The sequence below is a fragment of the Scomber japonicus genome, chromosome 15, assembly GCF_027409825.1.
Source record: "Scomber japonicus isolate fScoJap1 chromosome 15, fScoJap1.pri, whole genome shotgun sequence".
NCBI lineage: Eukaryota > Metazoa > Chordata > Actinopteri > Scombriformes > Scombridae > Scomber > Scomber japonicus.
In genome coordinates, this window is record NC_070592.1 from 1,533,365 (window position 1) to 1,555,864 (window position 22,500).

General features: G+C 44.3%; 1 protein-coding gene across 1 annotated transcript in view; it reads right to left on the reverse strand.

Annotated features, from left to right (window-relative positions):
* npr1a (natriuretic peptide receptor 1a) overlaps positions 1 to 22,500 on the reverse strand; it is a 55,578-nt gene that overhangs the window by 28,679 nt on the left and 4,399 nt on the right. Inside the window, exons 2-5 of the mRNA XM_053334663.1 lie at positions 21,608 to 22,347; positions 18,187 to 18,377; positions 17,440 to 17,553; positions 15,119 to 15,281 (exon numbers count right to left, since the gene is read on the reverse strand). Of these exons, the coding sequence (XP_053190638.1) occupies positions 15,119 to 15,281; positions 17,440 to 17,553; positions 18,187 to 18,377; positions 21,608 to 22,325 (1,186 nt within the window). The 5' untranslated portion in view covers positions 22,326 to 22,347. The remainder of the gene's footprint in view (positions 1 to 15,118; positions 15,282 to 17,439; positions 17,554 to 18,186; positions 18,378 to 21,607; positions 22,348 to 22,500) is intronic.

Here is a 22,500-nt window from a genome sequence, read left to right on the forward strand (position 1 = left end):
CCTTCCTTCCTTCCTCTCTCCTTCCTTCCTTCTGTCCTTCCCTCCTTCCTTCTTCCTTCCTTCCTTTACTCCCTTCTTTCTTTCCTCCCCCTACCTTCTTTCCTCTGTCCTTCTTTCTTTCCTTCCTCCCTTCCTCTTTTCCTTTCTCCCTCCCTCGCTCGCTCCTACCTTCCTTCTTTCCTCGGTCCTCCCTTCCTTCTTTCCTTCCTTCCTCCCTCCTTTCCTTCCTTCCTTCCATCCTTCCTTTCTTTCCTTCCTTCCTTCCTTCCTCCTTTCCTCCTTTCCTTTCCTTCCTCTTCCACCCTTCCTTCTTTGATCTTTTTTTAATATATTGATTATATTGAAGTGGGCGTAACCTCCATGCTGTCTTGCTGCGGAGTTCAGCCTCAGAAACATTTCAACAACATATAATTCAGACAATTAGTGAACAGATGGTTTTATTGACTCAAGGCGTCCAAGAAAATGACAGACAAGAATTTCACAAAACATATCAGAGAGGCACACACACACACACACACACACACACACACGCGCACACACACACACACACACACACACACACACACACACACACACACACACACACACACACACACACACACACACACTAATGAACACAAACACAAACACACAGTCGGTCTCTCGGGACTCATGATATATTTTTCTTGTCATAGCTCTGAGGTATGTGAGCTGTGTGTGTGCGTGTGCGTGCATGCTTGTTATGTGTGTGTGTGTGTGCATGCTTGTTATGTGTGTGTGTGTGCGTGTGTGTGCATGCTTGTTATGTGTGTGTGTGTATATGTGTGTGTGTGTGTGTGTATATGTGTGTGTGTGTGTGTGTGCGTGTGTGTGCATGCTTGTTATGTGTGTGTGTGTATATGTGTGTGTGTGTGTGTGTGCGTGTGTGTGCATGCTTGTTATGTGTGTGTGTGCATGCCTGTTATGTGTGTGTGTGTGTGTGTGTGTATATGTGTGTGTGTGTGCATGTCTGTTATGTGTGTGTGTGTGTGTGTGTTATGTGTGCGTGTGTGTGCATGCTTGTTATGTGTGTGTGTGTTAGGTCCCATTAGCAGCATTTCATTCTCTGCATTATGTTTTTTGTACCTTTTGAACATTTAGAGGATTTAAATATATAAATATATAAAAACCAAAAGAACATCATTTTGTGTTTTCTGCTCTATAAATAAAATATATTATTACCGTTATTGTGATGATGATCGTTTATCAGTCAGCTGAGCAGCAGTTTGACGTCACCGGGTTTTGAAATGAAAGCTTTTCTGTGCTCAGTAAAATGTTCCAGTCAGCAGCTGGACGCTCGTCAGCTTCCAGATTAAAACCATGTGAGTTCAGCTTTCTGTTGGTCTGAGTCCTTCGCTTGTTACACATCACAGCGTTAGGGTTAAAGTTAAGGGTTAGGGGTTAGGGGTTAGGGTTTGGGTCTGTTAGGGTTCAGGTTTTAACTCCAGGTGAGTCACATGTGATCATCAGATATGTGTAGTACTCAGATCAACCACCAGGGGGCTTTTATTTCAACGCTGTTAATCTGTTAGACACAATTTACAGGCCTGGAGAGCTTCGTGCTTTTGGAGGGTTTTAGTATTTGTTTGTCCTTTTTGCAGTGTTCTTTGATTTTCTTTAATTTTATTTTGAAGGAACACAGGAAATATTCCTTTGCAGTATTTTGTCTTTCATTGCAATGTTTGTCCTTTTGCAGTATTTGTCATTTTTTAAAAGTATTTTTGTCTTTGTTTGTTAGGGTTCAGGTTTGTTAACTCCTGTAACATGATCATCAGATATGTGTAGTACTCAGATCAACCACCAGGGGGCTTTTATTTCAACGCTGTCAAACAATTTACAGGCCTGGAGAGCTTCGTGCTTTTGGAGTGTTTCGTCATCTTTTGAAGTTTTTTTTTTTTTTTTTTTTTTATCAGTCGACTGACAGGAAACATGGGAGAGGGAGGGGGGGGGGGGGGGTGACATGCAGCAAAGGACCTCCAATCGGGATTCGAACCGGGGTCAGCTGCGTATGTGGCATGCGCTCTAACCATCTTTTGCAGCATTTTTGTCTTATTTTGTAGTATTTGTGTTCTTTTTGCAGTGTTTGTATCTTTCTTTGATTTTCTTTAATTTTATTTTGAAGGAACACAGGAAGCATTCTGTCCTGACGTCTAATAAATGATCATCTATAAAGTTTCAGACTGAACTATCCCACCCCTCCCTCATCCATCCATCCATCCATCCCTCCTTTCATCCATCCATCCATCCCTCCATCCAGCCATCCATCCATCCATCCCTCCATCCAGCCATCCATCCCTCCCTCCATCCCTCCCTTCACCCATCCATCCATCCCTCCTTTCACCCATCCATCCTCCCTCCCTCCCCATCCATCCATCCATCCCTCCCTCCATCCCTTCACCCATCCATCCATCCAACCCTCCATCTATCTATCCATCCATCCATCTATTCATCCCTCCCTTCTTCCATCCCTCCATCCATCCATCCATCCCTCCATCATCCCTCCATCCCTCCCTTCACACATCCCTCTCTCCCACCCATCCCTCCCTCCACCCCTCTATCCATCATCCCTCCCTCCCTCCCTCCATCCATCCCTCTAACCTCCCATCCCTCCCTCCATCCATCCCTCTAACCTCCCATCCATCCCTCCATCCCTCTCTCCCACCCATCCCTCCCTCCCTCCCTCCACCCCTCCCTCTAACCTCCCATCCCTCCCTCCATCCATCCCTCTAACCTCTCATCCCTCCCTCCATCCATCCCTCTAACCTCCCATCCCTCCCTCCATCCATCCCTCTAACCTCCCATCCCTCCCTCCACCCCTCCATCCCTCCCTCCACCCCTCCCTCTAACCTCCCATCCCTCCCTCCACCCCTCCCTCTATCCATCCATCCATCCATCCCTCCATCCTCCAGTGACGCACATGCTCACTGATTAATGACCGCTGTGTTCAGTGTGTGTTGGAGGATAAAAGCAGAACAATCTAATATAGAGCTGCCTGTTTATCAGCAGCATCAACACACACACACACACATGCACACACATGCACACACATGCACACACACACACACACACACGCACACACACACGCACACACACACGCACACACACACACACACACACACACACACACACACACACGCTCATGTTCTCTGTTGTCGTCTCTCCTGACTAACCAGTCTGGCTTTTTCCTTCCCAGTAAAAAACAGCCGGACCCTAAAACAACAACGTTAAAGCCAAACTTATAATAATAATAAAGTTAAAATGCTTTTTAGTGAACGTTCAGAATACAACTCAGATATAAATGTTCAGCTGTCGGCTTCTAAACGTTTGTGATCAGACGTTTAACAGACTTCAAAAACCTTTCAATGATCTGGGTTTTAATTTCCTTTCAGTGACATTTCATCAGGTCCTGGTCGGGTTGGGCTTCGACTTCCTCTGCTCAGATTAAACGTCTTAAAGCTCTTTAACAGCTCAGTGGTACGATGAGATTTATCTGTTAATAAGACGCACAAAGAGTTTATTGAGTCACAGATCTTCATCGCTGTGTTTCATTGAGAGCTGCTCAGCTTCACACTCAGTTCAAGAGGTTAAACTGCAGCAACAATCAATCACTTATTGGAAACACCAGGGTTGATCAATACAAGACAAAACAGCAGCAGTGACCTCCGGACCCCTGAGGGCCGTCAGTCAGCTCCGGACCCCTGAGGGCCGTCAGTGAGCTCCGGACCCCTGAGGGCCGTCAATGAGCTCCGGACCCCTGAGGGCCGTCAGTGAGCTCCGGACCCCTGAGGGCCGTCAGTGAGCTCCGGACCCCTGAGGGCCGTCAATGAGCTCCGGACCCCTGAGGGCCGTCAGTGAGCTCCGGACCCCTGAGGGCCGTCAGTCAGCTCCGGACCCCTGAGGGCCGTCAGTCAGCTCCCAGCGGCCCTGAAGGGAACCTGCAGCTGATCAATAAAGCTGCAGCGGTGGATCAGGAAGTAGAGCGGGTCGACCACCAATCAAATGATCGTGGTTCGATTCCCGCCTCCTCCAGTCCACATGTCTGTGTGTCCTTGGGCAAGATACTTAACCCCAAACTGCTCCCGTTGCTATGCCAACGGTGTGTCAATGTGTGATTGGTTAGTTTCCTCCTGAGCAGGTTGGTGCTCTGTGTGGAAGCTCCTGTTATCAGTGTGAATGAGATGTAGAGTAAAAGAGCTCTGAGAGGTCATAACGACTAGAGAAGAAGAGAATACAAGAGATACAAGAGAAGCTCTGTATAAATACAGTTCATTAAAGTTTTTAGTATTTTGTGGTTTTCTTCAGAAACTGCAAAGAGATGCTGAACCAGGGTTATTATAGTTCACTAAAACTAAAACTAGCAGTGAAAAAATAATTGAGTTCACTGAAATCAAAATCAAAATGAAAAAAAAAAGAAAACTAAATAAAAACTGCAATGTCATTTCATTTTCTCCATTTTACTGTATTGTGTTCAGTTTGATTTCTTTTAATACTTGAAAACTAAAACTAAATTAAAATTAGTCAATTCCTCAAAAACTTGGTCCTTTTAGACGGGAGGGGGGGGGGGGGTTTGGGGGGCTCGCCTCCTTCAGCCGTCATACAGCCTGCAGAGCTACCTGCTTGTAACAGCAACCGGAGTACGGGAGGGGTTGTACTTCACGCTGCAGCTGCACAAGACCTGAGGAACCTCCACTCTCTCTCTGACAAGACATCACATTAAAAAAAACCCGCTCATACCGCAGGAACGGTGTGACGGAACATTTTAGTGGTTTTGAAACCGGTAACCGGCCCATGCCTAGAGCAGACAGCAGCTTTTTGTCCGTGTGAAGCCACCGTAGCTCAACTCTGCTCCACATATTTCACACCTGACAACATTATCCTTTACTTTCTGGAAGCTTTTAAACCACGCTGGACTTTAGTGTGATAACATCATAACATTGTTTTTTTAACGTAATAAAATTTCGGAAACCATTACCGTAACAAGTTATTGTTTTATTTTCTTGGTAAAGAAAAACAAACTTTACAAATGTAATAACTGGAGCTGATAACGTAATAATATTCTAATATCTCTTAATTTAAGTTTCATTTATTGGATATAAAGTTTTTTTACCGGGCCGATAACGTAATAAATTATTGGCAAAAAGTTACGTTGTTGGTTTATTTCATTAAAAAGGGCAAAGGTATCACATTATCAGCTATTTTTACATCATCGGCTGCTACAGACTAACTTCCTACGAGTCAGCAGTGTTCAGGTTCAACACAGGAAGCTTAGAGCTCCTCCTAGTGGCAGAAAGCAGCTGTTTATGAACCTGAGCACTAGACTACACAGGTCAAAGGTCGTAGTTAGTCCCCGAGAAGACTCATCCCTCGTATATAAAGCTTTGTATCGTCAGCGTAAAAGTGTAAATAAATACCATGTTTTAAATAAAGTCTCTGTGAGTAATAAAGTACAGAACAAAGCTCGGAGCCACGGACGGGCCGACACACTTCCCAGGTCTGGTGCTGTCGTGCTTTCTGCTGAATCATCGCTGCACTCTGACCTTTAACCTGCTGACAGGAAGTCGGGAAGTTGACGTCAGTTTCCTGCTGCAGGAAACAAAGCGTCTACCTTCACAATAAAACGTGTTGGAGGGACGTAAGAGCTCTTAGAAGTCACAGAAGTCACAGAAGTCACAGAAGTCATCGGACCAAAGAAACACTGAGATCAGATTACTGCTCAGAGCTCACTGATCAATAAATACTGATCTACATATATCACCTCACCGCAGGCACCTCTTCAACCGCTCTCTTTCCCCCTCTGTGTCTCAAGTGTAAAACTGATGTGGGAACTTTAACTCATTGTTTCTGGTCTTGTCATAAACCAGGGGTGTCAAACATGAGGCCCGTGGGCCAGAACCGGCCCGCCAAGGCATCCAATCCGGCCCACTTTCCTTCCTATACCCTCCTGTCATCTGTCCTTCTTTCTTTTCCTCCCTTTCTTACTTCTTTCCTTCTTTGTTTCCTTCCATCCTACCTTCCTTCCTTTTCTTTTCCTTTCTTCCTTTCTTGCTTCTTTGCTTTCTTGTCTTCTTTCCTTCTGTTTCCTTCCCTTCATCCTTACTTCCTTCCATTTTTCCTTCATCTTCTTTTCCTTTCTTCCTTTCCTTCCTTCCTTCCTTCCTTTCTTGTCTTCTTTTCCTTTCTTCCTTATCCCTTTTTCTTCCTTCCTTCCTTCCTTTTGTCTTTCCTACCCTCCTTCCTAATTCCTTTTCCTTTCTTCCTTTCCTTCCTTCCTTCCTTCCTTTCCTTCCTAATCCCTTTTCCTTCCTTCCTTCCTTCCTTTGGTCTTTTCTTCCCTCCTTTCTTTCCTTCCTATCACTTTTCTCTTCTTTCCATCCTTGTTTCCTTCCTCCCTTCCATCTTTTTATTGGTCCGGCCCACATGAGATCAAATTTGGCTGTATGTGGCCCTTGAATGAAAATGAGTTTGACACCTCTGTCATAAACTTCAAAGATATTGGGTTGAAATTATTGAAGTGAAATGGAGAGAATTTTTCACATTGATATAGAAATGGATCCCATGTCCCTGATTCTAGGTCTTCCACGTGACCGTCTAAAACAGGGACGTCAAACATGCGGCCCGTGGGCCAGATCCGGCCCGCCAAGGAGTCTGATCCGGCCCACTTTCCTTATTCCTCCCTTCCTTACTTCTTTCCTTCCATCTGTCCTTTGTTCCTTCCTTCTTTCATGTCGTCTTTTTCTTCCTTCCTTCCTTCCTTCCTTCATTCCTTTATTCCTTCCGTCTTTCATTCCTGTCTACTCTACCTTCTCCTCCTTCTTCTTTTCCTTCCTTTCTTCTTTCTATCAGTCCTTCATCCCTTTCTTCCTTCCTTCCTTCATTCCTTTATTCCTTCCGTCTTTCATTCCTGTCTACTCTACCTTCTCCTCCTTCTTCTTTTCCTTCCTTTCTTCTTTCTATCAGTCCTTCATCCCTTTCTTCCTTCCATCTTTCCTTCCTTCCTTCTTTCCTTCCTTCTTTCATTCCTGTCTACTCTTCCTTCTCCTCTTTCTTTTCCTTCCTTTCTTCCCTTTATCTGTCCTTCCTTCCTCCCTCCCTCCCTTCCTTCCTTCCTTCCTTCCTTCCTTCCTTCCTTCCTTCCTTCTTCCTTCCTTCCTTCCTTCCTTCCTTCCTTCCTTCCGGCCCACGTGAGATTAAATTGGGTAGTATGTGGCCCTTGAATGAAATTGAGTTTGTTCTAAAATCTGCAGTCAACAAAAGATTGTATAATATTCTAACGTTTGCGGCCAGTGACGAGATTCCTTCTGTCAGTGGTTGGCATAAAATCATTTTTGAACTGATCCCTCTAGAATATCTTACCAACGTCATACATCACAGTGTAGATCAGTTCTACAGAGTGTGGCCAAAGTCCTTCTAAGGCAAGTCGTCTCACTCGGCGGCAAAATTGGCCACGCCTCCGGGCAGCTATTTGGCCATAGGAAGACCAACCGGCTATCTAAATGAATAGGGAGAGAGCTGTATCTCCATGTCCCGAGGTCTAAGGGACATAAAACTATAATCGCTGAAAGGTTTGATGGTTTGGTATCAAATTAACGTTTTAAAAGCCTTTTTCCTTACAGGCATCTTGGACTGCGCATGCGCAATACTTCACGACAGTCTTCATTTACGGCAGCAAGACGTCATCTTACGCTCACAGCAGAGACAGGAGTTTGCTCACAGTCAACTTTCCCAGATCATGCCACAATTTTGGATAAAGCATTTTCCAAAATATATGTACACAAAGTATAAACTGCTGATCATGTGTTTTAAAATGTCTCTGTTGAAAATGACTTCCAAGTGTCGCAAAAACGTGACCGCGTAGGACCAGCGAGATGATTGGAGCAACGGCACCAGAAGAGGCGGGACATGTGCAAACACCGGCCATCTTGGCGTTACGTAGTTTCCCAGCATGCATTTCAATGGGAGATTTTTTCAGTGATATGTCTCCTCTTATTATAATGTCTCTGGTGTGGTGCCCATTCTTGGACTATATCGGACCGGACCTTTCCTCCACTCTATTAAAGGGACATCCGGGTTCTGTAAAGCTGAACCACCACCTCTTGTACTATGCCATATGTTCATCTCATCGAAGAAAATAAATACTGATCAATAAATACTGATCACTCTCAGCTGAAACATTTTATTTGACTTTATTTCTTTCCTAAATGTGTTTATTGATAAGATGATGATGACATGAGAGCAGTCGGAGCTTCAACTAATGATTATGTGCAATATATTAATATAATATGAACCTTCTTATTTATTATTTATTACCAGCAGCTGTTCTGTTATATTTTATTCTTTATGTTTTAATCTATGTGTTTATCTGTAATGCCTGCTGTCTTTTGCAGTATTCCTAATTTCATTGTATAGGTGACTGTACAATGATAATAAAGGCTATCTAATCTATCTAACCCTAACCCTTAGCAATTATTGAGTGTTTTGACAATAAAGTGGAATAAATTAAATGCTCGTTATAACTTCCCAGAAGTCTTTAAATGTTTTCTTTCAGTCCAACAAAAGAACAAAACCCAAAAATATTCAGTTTGCTGTCAAAAATGATTAAAGTGATTATTTAACTATCAAACTGTCAATAAACTAATTGTTGAAGCTGCTTATTGATCAGATTGTATAAATATAAAAATATAATGAATGTAAATGTTGACGCGGTTTCTCTCTCAGCTGTGTGTGTGTGTGTGTGTGTGTGTGTGTGTGTGTGTGTGTGTGTGTGTGAGTGTGTGTGTGTGTGTGTGTGTGTGTGTGTGTGTGTGTGTGTGTGTGTGTGATCACATTAGTCGGTCATTTGCAGCTGAGCCCCGCTGTCAGCATGTCACTTCCTGTGGACGTTTGTTTTCCACACCTGAACCCCACCCAACCCCCCCCACACCAACACACACACACACACACACACACTCTCACACACACACACACACACACACACACAGAGGACATTACATTGACTTACATTCATTTCCTGCAGCCTTACAGCGAGGCGGGTTGTAACAGATTTATGTTCATGTGAGCAGATTCTCATATTTTAACTCGTCGTCGTGAGAACAGGAAGCAGAGACACGATGAAGGACGAAGGATGAAGGACGAAGGACGGCCGTCAGCTGAAATATGATGTCATGATCCAATAAATCCGTTTACACCATGAGCCTCCTGTCTGTCTGTCTGTCCTGATTGGTCGTGTCCTGTCTACCTCGCCCTTTTCTGTTCAGTTGTTTCTTGTCTTCTCGTCTCTGGTCTTTCTCGTCCATCGTATCTTTGTAGTCTCGTGTTCTCTGTCTTGTGTGTGTCTTCTTGTCTTCTTGTCTTCTCGTCTCGTCTTCTTGTCCCATCGTATCTTCTCTGTCCTGTCCTTTGCTGTTGACTCGTTGCTGAACAGTCGAGACTTTACATCTTCAGGTTCTCTCAGGAACGCCGTGTCCATTTTAACTCAAGTAGTAACAGTAAGATTGGTGAGGTGAGGTCACAGTCAGCCCCCTCCCCCCCTCCCCCCATCCCCCGGTTCATGTGGAGGTTCACCATATTTAAGGTCCAATCACATTAGAGCGAAGTGGACTGTGACAGCGAGGCTTGTGATCATGCTAACAGGAAGTGTAACAGGAGAACGCAGGAAACAAACGACACAGTTTACTACTTTCTCAGCTATTTAAAAAAAACAAGGAGCGTATCACTTTGTCCCTGGGCCCTGGGTTGGCTACCCATTTATACCCCCCCCCATTACTAGTGTCCACAGCTGTGAGTGATGTTGGATTTGGACTCTTGGTACTGAAGTCGTAGCGGGTAGGGACAGGTTTGGGACTAGAGCTGGGTGTCATTTATCTCAGAATGATGAGAAAAGATCAAACTAAACAAGGAGACTATCAGTTGGTCTCTGGGTTGTAAGGTGACTGCCCCATAATCTGGCTACCCATTCATATCCCCCCCTCCTCATTAGAAATGTCCACAGCTGTGAGTATTGTTGGATTTGGACTCTCGGTAGTGAAGTCCGTTGGGACTGGACCCTCGAGGGAATTTCATTACATCTGGCAAAAATGTCCACTTGTTGTCCTCTCATGTCATGTTGATTTATTTCTGTCCTTTTCTGGTTTGTTGACATGTTTTGTCTCAGGTTGGGTCATGTGACCTGTGATGTGTCTCAGGTTGGGTCATGTGACCTGTGATGTGTCTCAGGCTGGGTCATGTGACCTGTGATGTGCCTCAGTTTGGGTCATGTGACCTGTGATGTGCCTCAGTTTGGGTCATGTGACCTGTGATGTGTCTCAGGTTGGGTCATGTGACCTGTGATGTGTCTCAGGTTGGGTCATGTGACCTGTGATGTGTCTCAGGCTGGGTCATGTGACCTGTGATGTGCCTCAGTTTGGGTCATGTGACCTGTGATGTGCCTCAGTTTGGGTCATGTGACCTGTGATGTGCCTCAGTTTGGGTCATGTGACCTGTGATGTGTCTCAGGTTGGGTCATGTGACCTGTGATGTGTCTCAGGCTGGGTCATGTGACCTGTGATGTGTCTCAGGTTGGGTCATGTGACCTGTGATCTGTTGCTATAGAAACAAAGACTAAACTGAGTTGAACAGAAAGATGAAAGCTGTGAGATCTGAAGCAGCACCAGGAGCCCCCGTCTGGTTGATGATGTCATCGGGTCTGGTCTCGTCCTGCCTGGTATTTACTGTCCCGCTCTCTGTTTGAGGACGGGTAATGAAGTGTCTCTAACTGTTTTACAGCTTCAGACTTTCTGGATTTTCCCGTCGACATGATGAAACACGTCGTCTGTTTGTCTTTAAATGTTTCACAAACTAAAGAAACAAGAAGTGATTCTATTAAAAACCCAGCGAGTGATTTAATGCTTGAAACAACACAGCAGCTTTAAATCAAAGTCTGTCGGCTTTATTTTTCTTTCTTTGTTTGGATTTGAACTCTGCAGTCTCCGACGCTTTCATCCAGTCAGACGCTGAGTTTGATTCTTTTTACTTTTCAGGTCAGAAACTGTGAGATGAGAATATTTACCCAAATATATAATCAATAAACTGTTCATTCTGACCTCTGAATCATTTTCACTGCACTATTTTTAAATGTTTTTTTTAGTATTTTTACATGTTTTCCTTGTGTTACTGTTTTCCACTTTTTAACCTTTTTTTTGGTATTTTCACTATTCTTTTTTTATGTTTTTCTATTTCTTTATTTCTTTTTTTAAAAGCTTTAAAATATTTTCACTTTTTTTACTGTATATTTTTTATTATTTTCACTATTATTTCTCTTTTCTTTTGCATTTTTTTGTATTTTTTTCTTGCCTTTTATTACCTTAACCTTAACCTTAAACTTAAGATATTTTGTATCTATTATTCATCTATTATTTTCACTATTATTTCATTTTTGGTATTTTTTCCTTGTTTTTTATTACTATTACTTTTACTGTGTACTTTCATTATTTTATTATATTGACCAATAAAAACCCTGGTTTTGTGGTTACTGATACAGATATCAGATACAGTTTGATGCTGTAAAATATTAAAACACAAAGTTAGTCGGATGTTTTTTTCTCAGGCCTCCATCAATCAAATGAGCCTTGACCGGCCAATTAGGAGCCTGATGCCCTGTGAGGTCACCATGGGAACCAGAGGCTGATGGTTCGGGTTGTTTTTCCCACTCGTTCTCTCACCCACACACACAACACACACACACACACACACACACACACACACACACACACACACATACATGTTCTCACGGCTCAGCAGGGAGTTAGCGTGTTAGCGTAGCATGGCAGCGTGACACTGGGAATGTGAAGACAGGAAGTCTGGGACCAGGACGGGAAAACCACAGCGAGCGCTCTGATTGGCCCGTTGCTCTGACATCACTGACCTCTGCTGAGACTCGTGAACATTGTGTTTGTTTAACATAAAGACTGAAACACCTGATCCACATAGAAACTGTTCAATCTCCTCAGTATTCTGGATACTTTAACATTTAGTTTTATTACTTTTAGGACTTTTCTTTCTCTCAGCTCGCTAACCTGCATTCTTCCTAATGGCCAGCAGGGGGCAACGTCACTGGTCAGACTGTATAGACGACTATAAGGAAATTAGCCGACTTCTCATTTAATTTATTCTAGAGTTTATGATCTCAGTCACTAGTTTCAGTTATCATGATGATCATTCAGTAGATTACGCTCCAGTTTAGAGTAAAAGCAGCTTCAGGGTTAGCTTGTGATTGACCAGTCGCTACCACAGTGATGTAACCATGGCAACCCCAAGATCACAGAATAAAGCCATCACTATTTCACGATCATGAAAGTTAATTGTAAGATTTTGGTCGCCTATAAAAGTCGTGTTCAGTGTTTAGTTGAACGAAAAGAGTCAGGTGATCAGTTTTTGTTTTTTCTCATCACAGCAGCCATCAAAGAAGCAAAGCAGCAGCAGCTCCATCATCATCACCATCATCATCATCACCATCACCATCACCATCATCATCATCATTAGGCCTGGGCCGGTATGAGATTCTGACGGTATGATAACCTCAGGTAAAAATATCACGGTTTCACGGTTTTATGATTACGGCTATAAAACGTGATATTTTGAAATGTCTGTATTTAAAAACAAAAAAAAAGATTTTTTTCCCCCATTGAACGGTCTTTTATTTTTAGTAAATATGTATTTAAAAGAAAAATAAAAAAATAACTGAATTATTTCTAAATTAAAAAAAAAAATAAGTGCAGTCCTTTAACTGAGGCTAAACCTGCAGCTCAAGTCACGACAAGCTGCGGCCGTCTGTCTTTTTACGGTAGCCGAAGTATAAATACAGCCGACTTGGTCCTTTTTAGACGGGGGGAAAGTTCGGGGGGCTCGCCTCCTTCAGCCATCATACAGCCTGCAGAGCTACCTGCTTGTATCAGCAACCGGAGTATGGGAGGGGTTGTCTTTACGCTGTAGCTGCACGCGACCTGAGGAACCTCCACTCTCTCTCTGACCAGACGTCACATTAAAATAAACCCGCTCATACCCACAGACTGTATCATACCCACAGACTGTATCACAGACTGTATCATACCACAGACTGTATCATACCCACAGACTGTATCATACCCACAGACTGTATCATACCCACAGACTGTATCATACCCCACAGACTGTATCATACCCACAGACTGTATCATACCCACAGACTGTATCATACCACAGACTGTATCATACCCACAGACTGTATCATACCACAGACTGTATCATACCACAGACTGTATCATACCACAGACTGTATCATACCCACAGACTGTATCATACCACAGACTGTATCATACCACAGACTGTATCACAGACTGTACCATACCCACAGACTGTATCACAGACTGTATCATACCCACAGACTGTATCATACCACAGACTGCATCATACCACAGACTGTATCATACCACAGACTGTATCATACCCACAGACTGTATCATACCCACAGACTGTATCATACCCACAGACTGTATCATACCCACAGACTGTACCATACCCACAGACTGTATCATACCACAGACTGTATCATACCACAGACTGTATCATACCCAGAGACTGTATCATACCACAGACTGTATCATACCCACAGACTGTATCATACCCACAGACTGTATCATACCCACAGACTGTATCATACCACAGACTGTATCATACCACAGACTGTATCATACCCACAGACTGTATCATACCCACAGACTGTATCATACCACAGACTGTATCATACCCACCCACAGACTGTATCATACCACAGACTGTATCATACCCACAGACTGTATCATACCCACAGACTGTATCATACCACAGACTGTATCACACCGCAGACTGTATCATACCACAGACTGTATCATACCACAGACTGTATCATACCCACCCACAGACTGTATCATACCCACAGACTGTATCATACCACAGACTGTATCATACCACAGACTGTATCATACCACAGACTGTATCATACCCACAGACTGTATCATACCCACAGACTGTATCATACCACAGACTGTATCATACCACAGACTGTATCATACCCACAGACTGTATCACACCGCAGACTGTATCATACCACAGACTGTATCATACCACAGACTGTATCATACCACAGACTGTATCATACCACAGACTGTATCATACCACAGACTGTATCACACCACAGACTGCATCATACCCACAGACTGTATCATACCACAGACTGTATCACACCACAGACTGTATCATACCACAGACTGTATCATACCACAGACTGTATCATACCACAGACTGTATCATACCCACCCACAGACTGTATCACACCACAGACTGTATCATACCCACAGACTGTATCATACCACAGACTGTATCATACCACAGACTGTATCATACCACAGACTGTATCACACCACAGACTGTATCATACCACAGACTGTATCATACCACAGACTGTATCATACCACAGACTGTATCATACCCACCCACAGACTGTATCACACCACAGACTGTATCATACCCACAGACTGTATCATACCACAGACTGTATCATACCACAGACTGTATCATACCACAGACTGTATCATACCCACCCACAGACTGTATCACACCACAGACTGTATCATACCCACAGACTGTATCATACCACAGGAACGGTGTGATGGAACATTTTAGTGGTTTTGAAACCGTGGTTTTGAAACCGTGATTTTGAAACCGATAACCTTGAAACCGGTAACCGGCCCATGCCTAATCATCATCATCACCAGCCTGCTGCAGATCCAGCAGGATGCAGAACAGCTTCTTCCCACAGACCCCCCCTCCAACACACACACACACACACACACACTCAGACTCACTCTGTTGTCGCCTCTGGCTCCAGATTGGCAGATTCAAGGCTTCAAACCAACGTGTGTTTTTTTTACTGGAGATAAATGTTGGACTGAAACATGTGACCGAGAGTTTTTACTTTGTGTTTCTATTTTTACAGGATGTGAGAACAAGTCCGAGTATTTCTGTTCTGTGTGGGTTAAATGTATTTCAGATGTGTTCCCCTGAGACGCTCTCGAATGTTTTCCATGAGAAAATATGTTTCTGTTCTCACCTGGGAAGGTTCGGTTCCACATCCTCTTGGTCACCACGTCTCCTCTGGGCCTCTGGACTGCTCCTCCTCCCCCTCCTCTCCAGTTCTGCTCGCTCAGCGTCTCATTCAGGGCCTGGGAGTACAGCATCACTCCATCATGGAAACCTCCGGCTATCAGGTTATACTGACAGAGACACAGACACAGCTCCGGTTTTAATAAACAGCTTTCTGACATCTAACAGCTTCACTCTTCATGCTTTAACTGGATCAGTCAGCTGGGACTCAACTATAAAACACAACCATCAATAAAACTACATGAATAAAACAGCTGCTGGTTTTTGTGTGTTATTGTGAAGCTGGGACTGGTACTGGTTTGGTACTGGACTGGGAGACACTTCTGGAGCTTTTCCATTAAACTGTTCTAGCTTGGCTCGGTTTGGTACCAGTCATTAAAAAACCTCATTGGTTGTGAGCTGGTAGTGGGACTGATTTGCGACTGGTTTGGAATTGGTTTGGGACTGGTTTGGGTTTGGGACTGGTTTGGGTTTGGTTTGGGACTGGTTTGGGACTGGTTTGGGACTGGTTTGGGTTTGGTTTGGGACTGGTTTGGGACTGGTTTGGATTGGATTGGGACTGGTTTGGGACTGGTTTGAGATTGGATTGGGACCGGTTTGGGATTGGATTGGGACTGGTTTGGATTGGATTGGGACTGGATTGGGACTGATTTGGATTGGTTTGGGACTGGTTTGAGATTGGATTGGGACTGGATTGGATTGGTTTGGGACTTGTTTGGGACTGATCTGGGATTAGTTTGGGACTGGTTTGGGACTGATCTGGGATTAGTTTGGGACTGGTTTGGGACTGGTTTGGGATTAGTTTGGGACTGGTTTGGGACTGGTTTGGGATTAGTTTGGGACTGGTTTGGGACTAGTTTGGGATTAGTTTGGGACTGGTTTGGGACTGGTTTGGGATTAGTTTGGGACTGGTTTGGGACTGGTTTGGGACTAGTTTGGGACTGGTTTGGGACTGGTTTGGGACTGGTTTGGGATTAGTTTGGGATTAGTTTGGGACTGGTTTGGGACTGGTTTGGGACTGGTTTGGGACTGGATTGGGACTGATCTGGGACTGGTTTGGGATTAGTTTGGGACTGGATTAGGATTAGTTTGGGACTGTTTTGGGATTAGTTTGGGACTGGTTTGGGATTAGTTTGGGACTGGTTTGGGACTGGTTTGGGACTGTTTTGGGTTTGGGACTGGTTTTGGGATTAGTTTGGGACTGGTTTGGGACTGGTTTGGGATTAGTTTGGGACTGGTTTGGGACTGGTTTGAGATTGGATTGGGACTGGTTTGGGACTGATCTGGGACTGGTTTGGGATTGGTTTGAGATTAGTTTGGGACTGGTTTGGTACTGATCTGGGACTGGTTTGGGATTAGTTTGGGACTGGATTGGGATTGGTTTGGGATTAGTTTGGGACTAGTTTGGGACTGGTTTGGGACTGGTTTGGTACTGATCTGGGACTGCTTTGGGATTAGTTTGGGACTGGATTGGGATTGGTTTGGGATTAGTTTGGGACTGGATTGGGACTGGTTTGGGACTAGTTTGGGACTGGATTGGGATTGGTTTGGGACTGGTTTGGGACTGGTTTGGGACTGGATTGGGACTGGTTTGGGACTGGTTTGGGACTGGTTTGGGACTGGATTGGGATTGGTTTGGGATTAGTTTGGGACTGGATTGGGACTGGTTTGGCACTAGTTTGGGACTGGTTTGGGACTAGTTTGGGACTGGTTTGGGACTGGATTGGGACTGGTTTTCTGTACTTATACTTGATATTTTGAGCGCATAAGTGTGTTCACCCTGAGAAGTACAGAAACAAGCACTATGAGTTTTCAGTTACAGCAGCTCTCCAGATTACCTCCATTTCTTCTGCTACTATAAATAATAAATAATTCCTCCAGATGAAGTTTAATCAGCAGCTGGTATTAACAGCTCTGTGATGTTTTTAATAAGACAGAAAATATCACAGGACCTGTTGGTACATGAGTTTAATGTTTGGCTCTGAACATGATGTCTGTGTGTGTGTGTGTGTGTGTGTGTAGGTGTGTGTGTGTGTGTGTGTGTGTGTGTGTGTGTGTGTGTGTGTGTGTGTGTGTGTGTGTAGGTGTGTGTGTGTGTGTGTAGGTGTGTGTGTAGGTGTGGATGTGTGTGTGTGTGTGTAGGTGTGTAGGTGTGGATGTGTGTGTGTGTGTGTGTAGGTGTGTAGGTGTGTGTGTGTGTGTAGGTGTGTGTGTGTATGTAGTGTGTGTGTGTGTAGGTGTGTGTGCGTGTGTGTGTGTGTGTATTACCAGAGAGTCTTTGATGGTGAAGTTGAACATTTCCTTTGCGTCTCTCTTCAGACTTTCGACAAACTGAAGATATTCTGGATTCTGTGGCTCCAGGTAGCTCAGCACCTTCACACTCTGACGACACACACAATAAATATCACGTTTCACCTCTGAGCTCGTTACTGTGCGGATGAAACAACATTTACACGAGATCAGAAAACACACACTCGCTAATGTTTTATCTACATGCTGGAAAGTAACTCCAGATCTGAACTCTCACTTCTACTTCAGCTACGGATCTACACATGTGTTTAACCCTCCTGATGTCCTCAAGTCAAGGAAGGGAGGAAGGAAGGAGGAAGGAAGGAGGAAGGAAGGAAAGGAGGCAGGGAGGATTGAAGGGAGGAAGGAAGAAGAAGGAAAAGACGAAGGGACGAAAGAAGGAATGATGGAGGACAGAAGGAAGGAAGGTAGGAGGTAGGGAGGGAAGAAAAAAGGAACTAGGGAGGGAAGGAGAAAGGAAAAGAGGAAGGAAGGAAGGGAGGAAGAAGAAGGAAGGGAGAAAAGAAGGAAGGAAGGAGGGAGGAAGGAAAGATGGAAGGGAGGACAGACAGAAGGAAGGAAGGAAGGAGGGGAGGAAAAAGGGAACTAGGGAGGGAAGGAAAGGAAAAGAGGAAGGAAGGAAAGATGGAAAAAAGGGAGGAAGGAAGGAAGGGAGGAAAGAGGGAAGGAAGGAAGGGAGGAAGGGAGGAAGGAACAGGGTCTCACTCTGAAGGCCTGGCGAGCGGCATAGTCGTCGGCGTCTCCGCGGTGCCACGGCCGGACGGGACCGTGCCGCTCCAAACCCTCCGCAAAAAGATCAATGAAGAAGAAGACGTAGTTCTCCAGCTCCACTCCTTCCTTCCACAGCTGCACCATCAGAGTCCTGAAGACGTCCCAGGCACAGCACACGTACACCACTGAAGAAGAAGAAGAAGAAGAGCTGGTCACTGGGTTTTATGACACAGAAGAAGAAAAGAGGCTGTTTCATTGGCTTCATTCATGTGAACCGACTCTAAAACAAACTGAATGTGAGTCCACAAGTAGAGAGAAGAAGAAGGCAATGAAAACTTATATTTACATAAAATATGGTGCATGCAAAATATCTTTTAAAATAGTTATAAAATAAAATAAGTCTCATTTTCTCTCCTGTTCTGACCTCCAGACGTCACCCGTCATTTTCACACAGTCTCACATGTTTTTATTTCCTGTAGTTTGACTGAAGGTTAAACAGACCCAAGTACACACATGAACAATGATTAATGCTGTAATTTACACACACACACACACACACACACACACACCACACACACACACACACACACACACACACACACACACACACACACACACACACACACACACACACAGGAGAGCAGGGTAATTACTCTCAGCTCCAGCTAGCATTGCCCGCGGCAACAGATGGCCTCAGTTAGAGGGGATGGGAACATTTAGTGTGTGTGTGTGTGTGTGTGTGTGTGTGTGTGTGTGTGTGTGTGTGTGTGTGATTTAATCTCTCTTGCATCATGTTCACCATGATGTCAGCCTCTGCAGGTCTTGAACCTCCTCTGTAGCGCCACCAGTGGGACAAACGTTTGGTGACTTCCTGCAGACTCTTTACTCTCCACTGACTTTAACTTCATTCAGTAACGAGTCTTAAACTGTCAGTTAGCTTTTAGTGGTCAGATTTCACCTCTGTCATCATCATCACCATCATCATCATCATCATCATCATCATCATCATATTGTCAGACCCAGGGTCCAGTTTAACATCACACATATATAAGTAGACATTTAAGATGAAAAATAAAAGCATTGCTCCAGTTAAACATTCATACCAGTGTTTCCATACAGGAGACTGGAAACGTTTGGAGCCAAACTTTTGGAGCCAGAAACATTCAGGCATCAAACTCCTCAATAAGGTGTTGAAGGTGTTGATCTGTGCACTACAGATCCTCATACTGTCATTATAAGCTACATGAAGCCTCTGCATGCTCGTCTTTCTAAACTTCAACCATAAAGGACCTGTGTATATATGAGAGCTTTATATGAAGGAGTACAATAAGCCATTAAGAGCCTCATCTTGACCTTATCAATCTCAATCAATCTTTATTTATAAAGCGCCAAATCACAACAAAGTCATGTGAAGGCTCTTTCCACATAGAGCAGGTCTAAACCGAACTCTTCAGGTGTCCTCACAAATAGAAATCCGTGAAACAAAGATCTTTCGTTCCACATATCATGACGGCTCTCTTTTTAGTAACGTGCAGCATCTTATATTTCATATTTCACTCCATACTCAGATTAATGTTCTATTCATATTCATATTCTGTGATTAATTAAACTTCAACCAGAAAGGAAACCAAACACAAGAACAGTTTACCCAGAATTAAAGGTTTATACGAGCAGCTCGATAGTTACGATAACCAACAGGAGACGACCAGAGGCATCCTCCTGTACTGCTCACCATGTTTCTACAACATGCTGTCCACCGCTAACACCGCATCCAAGATCATTAACCGTCACACGCCTCGCACAAACAATAACTAACGACCCGGATCATCCTCTCTACTCTCACTTCACACTGCTGCCGTCTGGTCGCAGATACAGGACTCTGAAATCTCATTAATCCTTCGCCCTGATTTTATTTTGAAAAGATGGCGGTGCCTTCCTGTTACATTCAAACAACTGGGCGCACTCACATTTTACACGCACACTCAGATACACACACACACACACACACACACACACACACACACACACAAGTAGCCTATATCCCGCTGTGTGAGAAGGTGGTAGAGTGTGGAACGTCCCTGCACATATTTCAATGTTTTCAACTCCTCCCATACCAAGAAGCTGAATGCTACGAAGTCATTTCCCCCAAAACCCAACATCAAACTGACTTCACTGTTTCAGAGAAGAAAAAAAGATTCACTTCTTCCTCCTGAATTCCTCTTATTGATTATTTACAGGTGGGAACAACACACACACACACACACAGACACACACACACACAGACACACAGACACACACACAGAGACAGACAAAGACACATACACACACACAGACACAAATACACACACACACACACACACACACACACACACACACACACACACACACACACACACACACACACACACACACACACAGACACACACACACACACACACACACACACACACAGTGTTTAGTCAGACTCAATGAAGCAGAACAATCTAATAATAATTAACTGTCATTAAACAGAAGGAGAGGAAGGGAGGAGTAGAAGTTAAAAAAAGGAAAGGAAGGAATTAAGGAGGGAATAAACAAAATAAAGAAAGATGGATAAAAAATGGAAGAGAAAAAAATATAAGGGAGGGAGAGTCAGTAAAAAAGGGAAGAGAAGGAAGAATAACAGAGGGAGGAAAAAGGAAGGAAGGGAAGAAGAAGAAGAAAAGAAAACAGTAAAGTCAAAGCAGTTCTCATGAAAGACAGATCACTGAAGGAAGGAAAGAAGAAGAAAAGGAGGAAGAATAGAAGGACAGAAAACGTAGAAGAAGAAGAAGTAGAAGAAGTAGAAGAAGTAGAAGAAGAAGAAGAAGTAGAAGAAGAAGAAGAAGTAGAAGAAGAAGAAGAAGAAGTAGAAGTGGAAGAAGAAGAAGAAGTAGAAGAAGTAGAAGAAGTAGAAGTAGAAGAAGAAGAAGTAGAAGAAGAAGAAGAAGTAGAAGAAGTAGAAGAAGTAGAAGAAGAAGAAAATGTAGAAGAAGAAGTAGAAGAAGTAGAAGAAGAATTAGAAGTAGAAGAAGAAGAAGAAGAAGTAGAAGAAGAAGAAGAAGTAGAAGAAGTAGAAGAAGTAGAAGAAGAAGAAAATGTAGAAGAAGAAGTAGAAGAAGAAGAAGAAAATGTAGAAGAAGAAGAAGTAGAAGAAGTAGAAGTAGAAGAAGTAGAAGTAGAAGAAGAAGTAGAATTAGAAGAAGTAGAAGAAGAAGAAGAAGAAGTAGAATTAGAAGAAGAAGAAAATGTAGAAGAAGAAGAAGAAGAAGTAGAAGAAGAAGAAGAAGTAGAAGAAGTAGAAGTAGAAGAAGTAGAAGTAGAAGTAGAAGTAGAAAAAGTAGAAGAAGTAGAAGAAGAAGTACAATTAGAAGTAGAAGAAGAAGAAGCGTCTGACCTCGGCCGGTCTCGCGGATGTCCTGGATCGTCAGCTTGTAGTCCACGTTGTCGACCTCGATGACGTAGTCGCGGATGGTGATGTTCTTGCGGTCGCCTAGCGCCGTGTAGAGCCCCTCCACGGTGAAGTAGCACGGCCGGTCGTCGTTGGTGTCTTTGTTGTTGCTGAAGATGAGCATGGTGTGTCTCCGCCAGCCGAACGTCTCGTGGATCTTGATGCCGAAGTCGCCCAGCTTCTTGTGCGTCGGCCCCGTGTTGGTGACTGCCGAGAAGTGCCCGAAGCCCACGGCCCGGGCGCCGGCCGTTACCATGGGAACCTCCCAGTGCGTAGTGAAGCGGGCTACGGGCGACGAGGAGTAGTCGCAGCCGGGCCCGATGAAGGCCCAGGGGTCGTGGGACAGCTTCAGGTCCACGGCGACCAGCGGAGCGATGGAGTCCGAGCAGAAGCCGTCGCCGTTCTCTGAGCTGCCGTGAACGAGCTGCAGCTTGAGTCCCGGCAGCAGCCAGGGGTCAGAGTTCACCCGCCGCACCGCCTGCTGCAGCGCCGGGGCCACGCGGGGCCACGACCACGCGTACTCCGTGTTCGTCAGCGGCAAGATGGCCGCCAGAGTCACTTCCTGCAGCTTCTCCGTGGCGTTATCGGCGGGAAGAGAGGACGCGGCTGATTGGACGAGCAGCGCCAGGAGGAGGAGCGAGGGGTGGGGCCAACGGGTCGCCATGACGACGAGTCTGTCAGACGAGCTGCAGAGAAAACGACAACATACAGGTGACGAGGACTTTAACAGGATTGGTGGATTTAAAGGGTTAAAATGTTAAAATAAATGTCAAATTTCTGCTTTTAATCCATTCTGCTTTCCTTCCTTCCTTCCTTCTCTTTCTTTTCTTCCTCTCTTC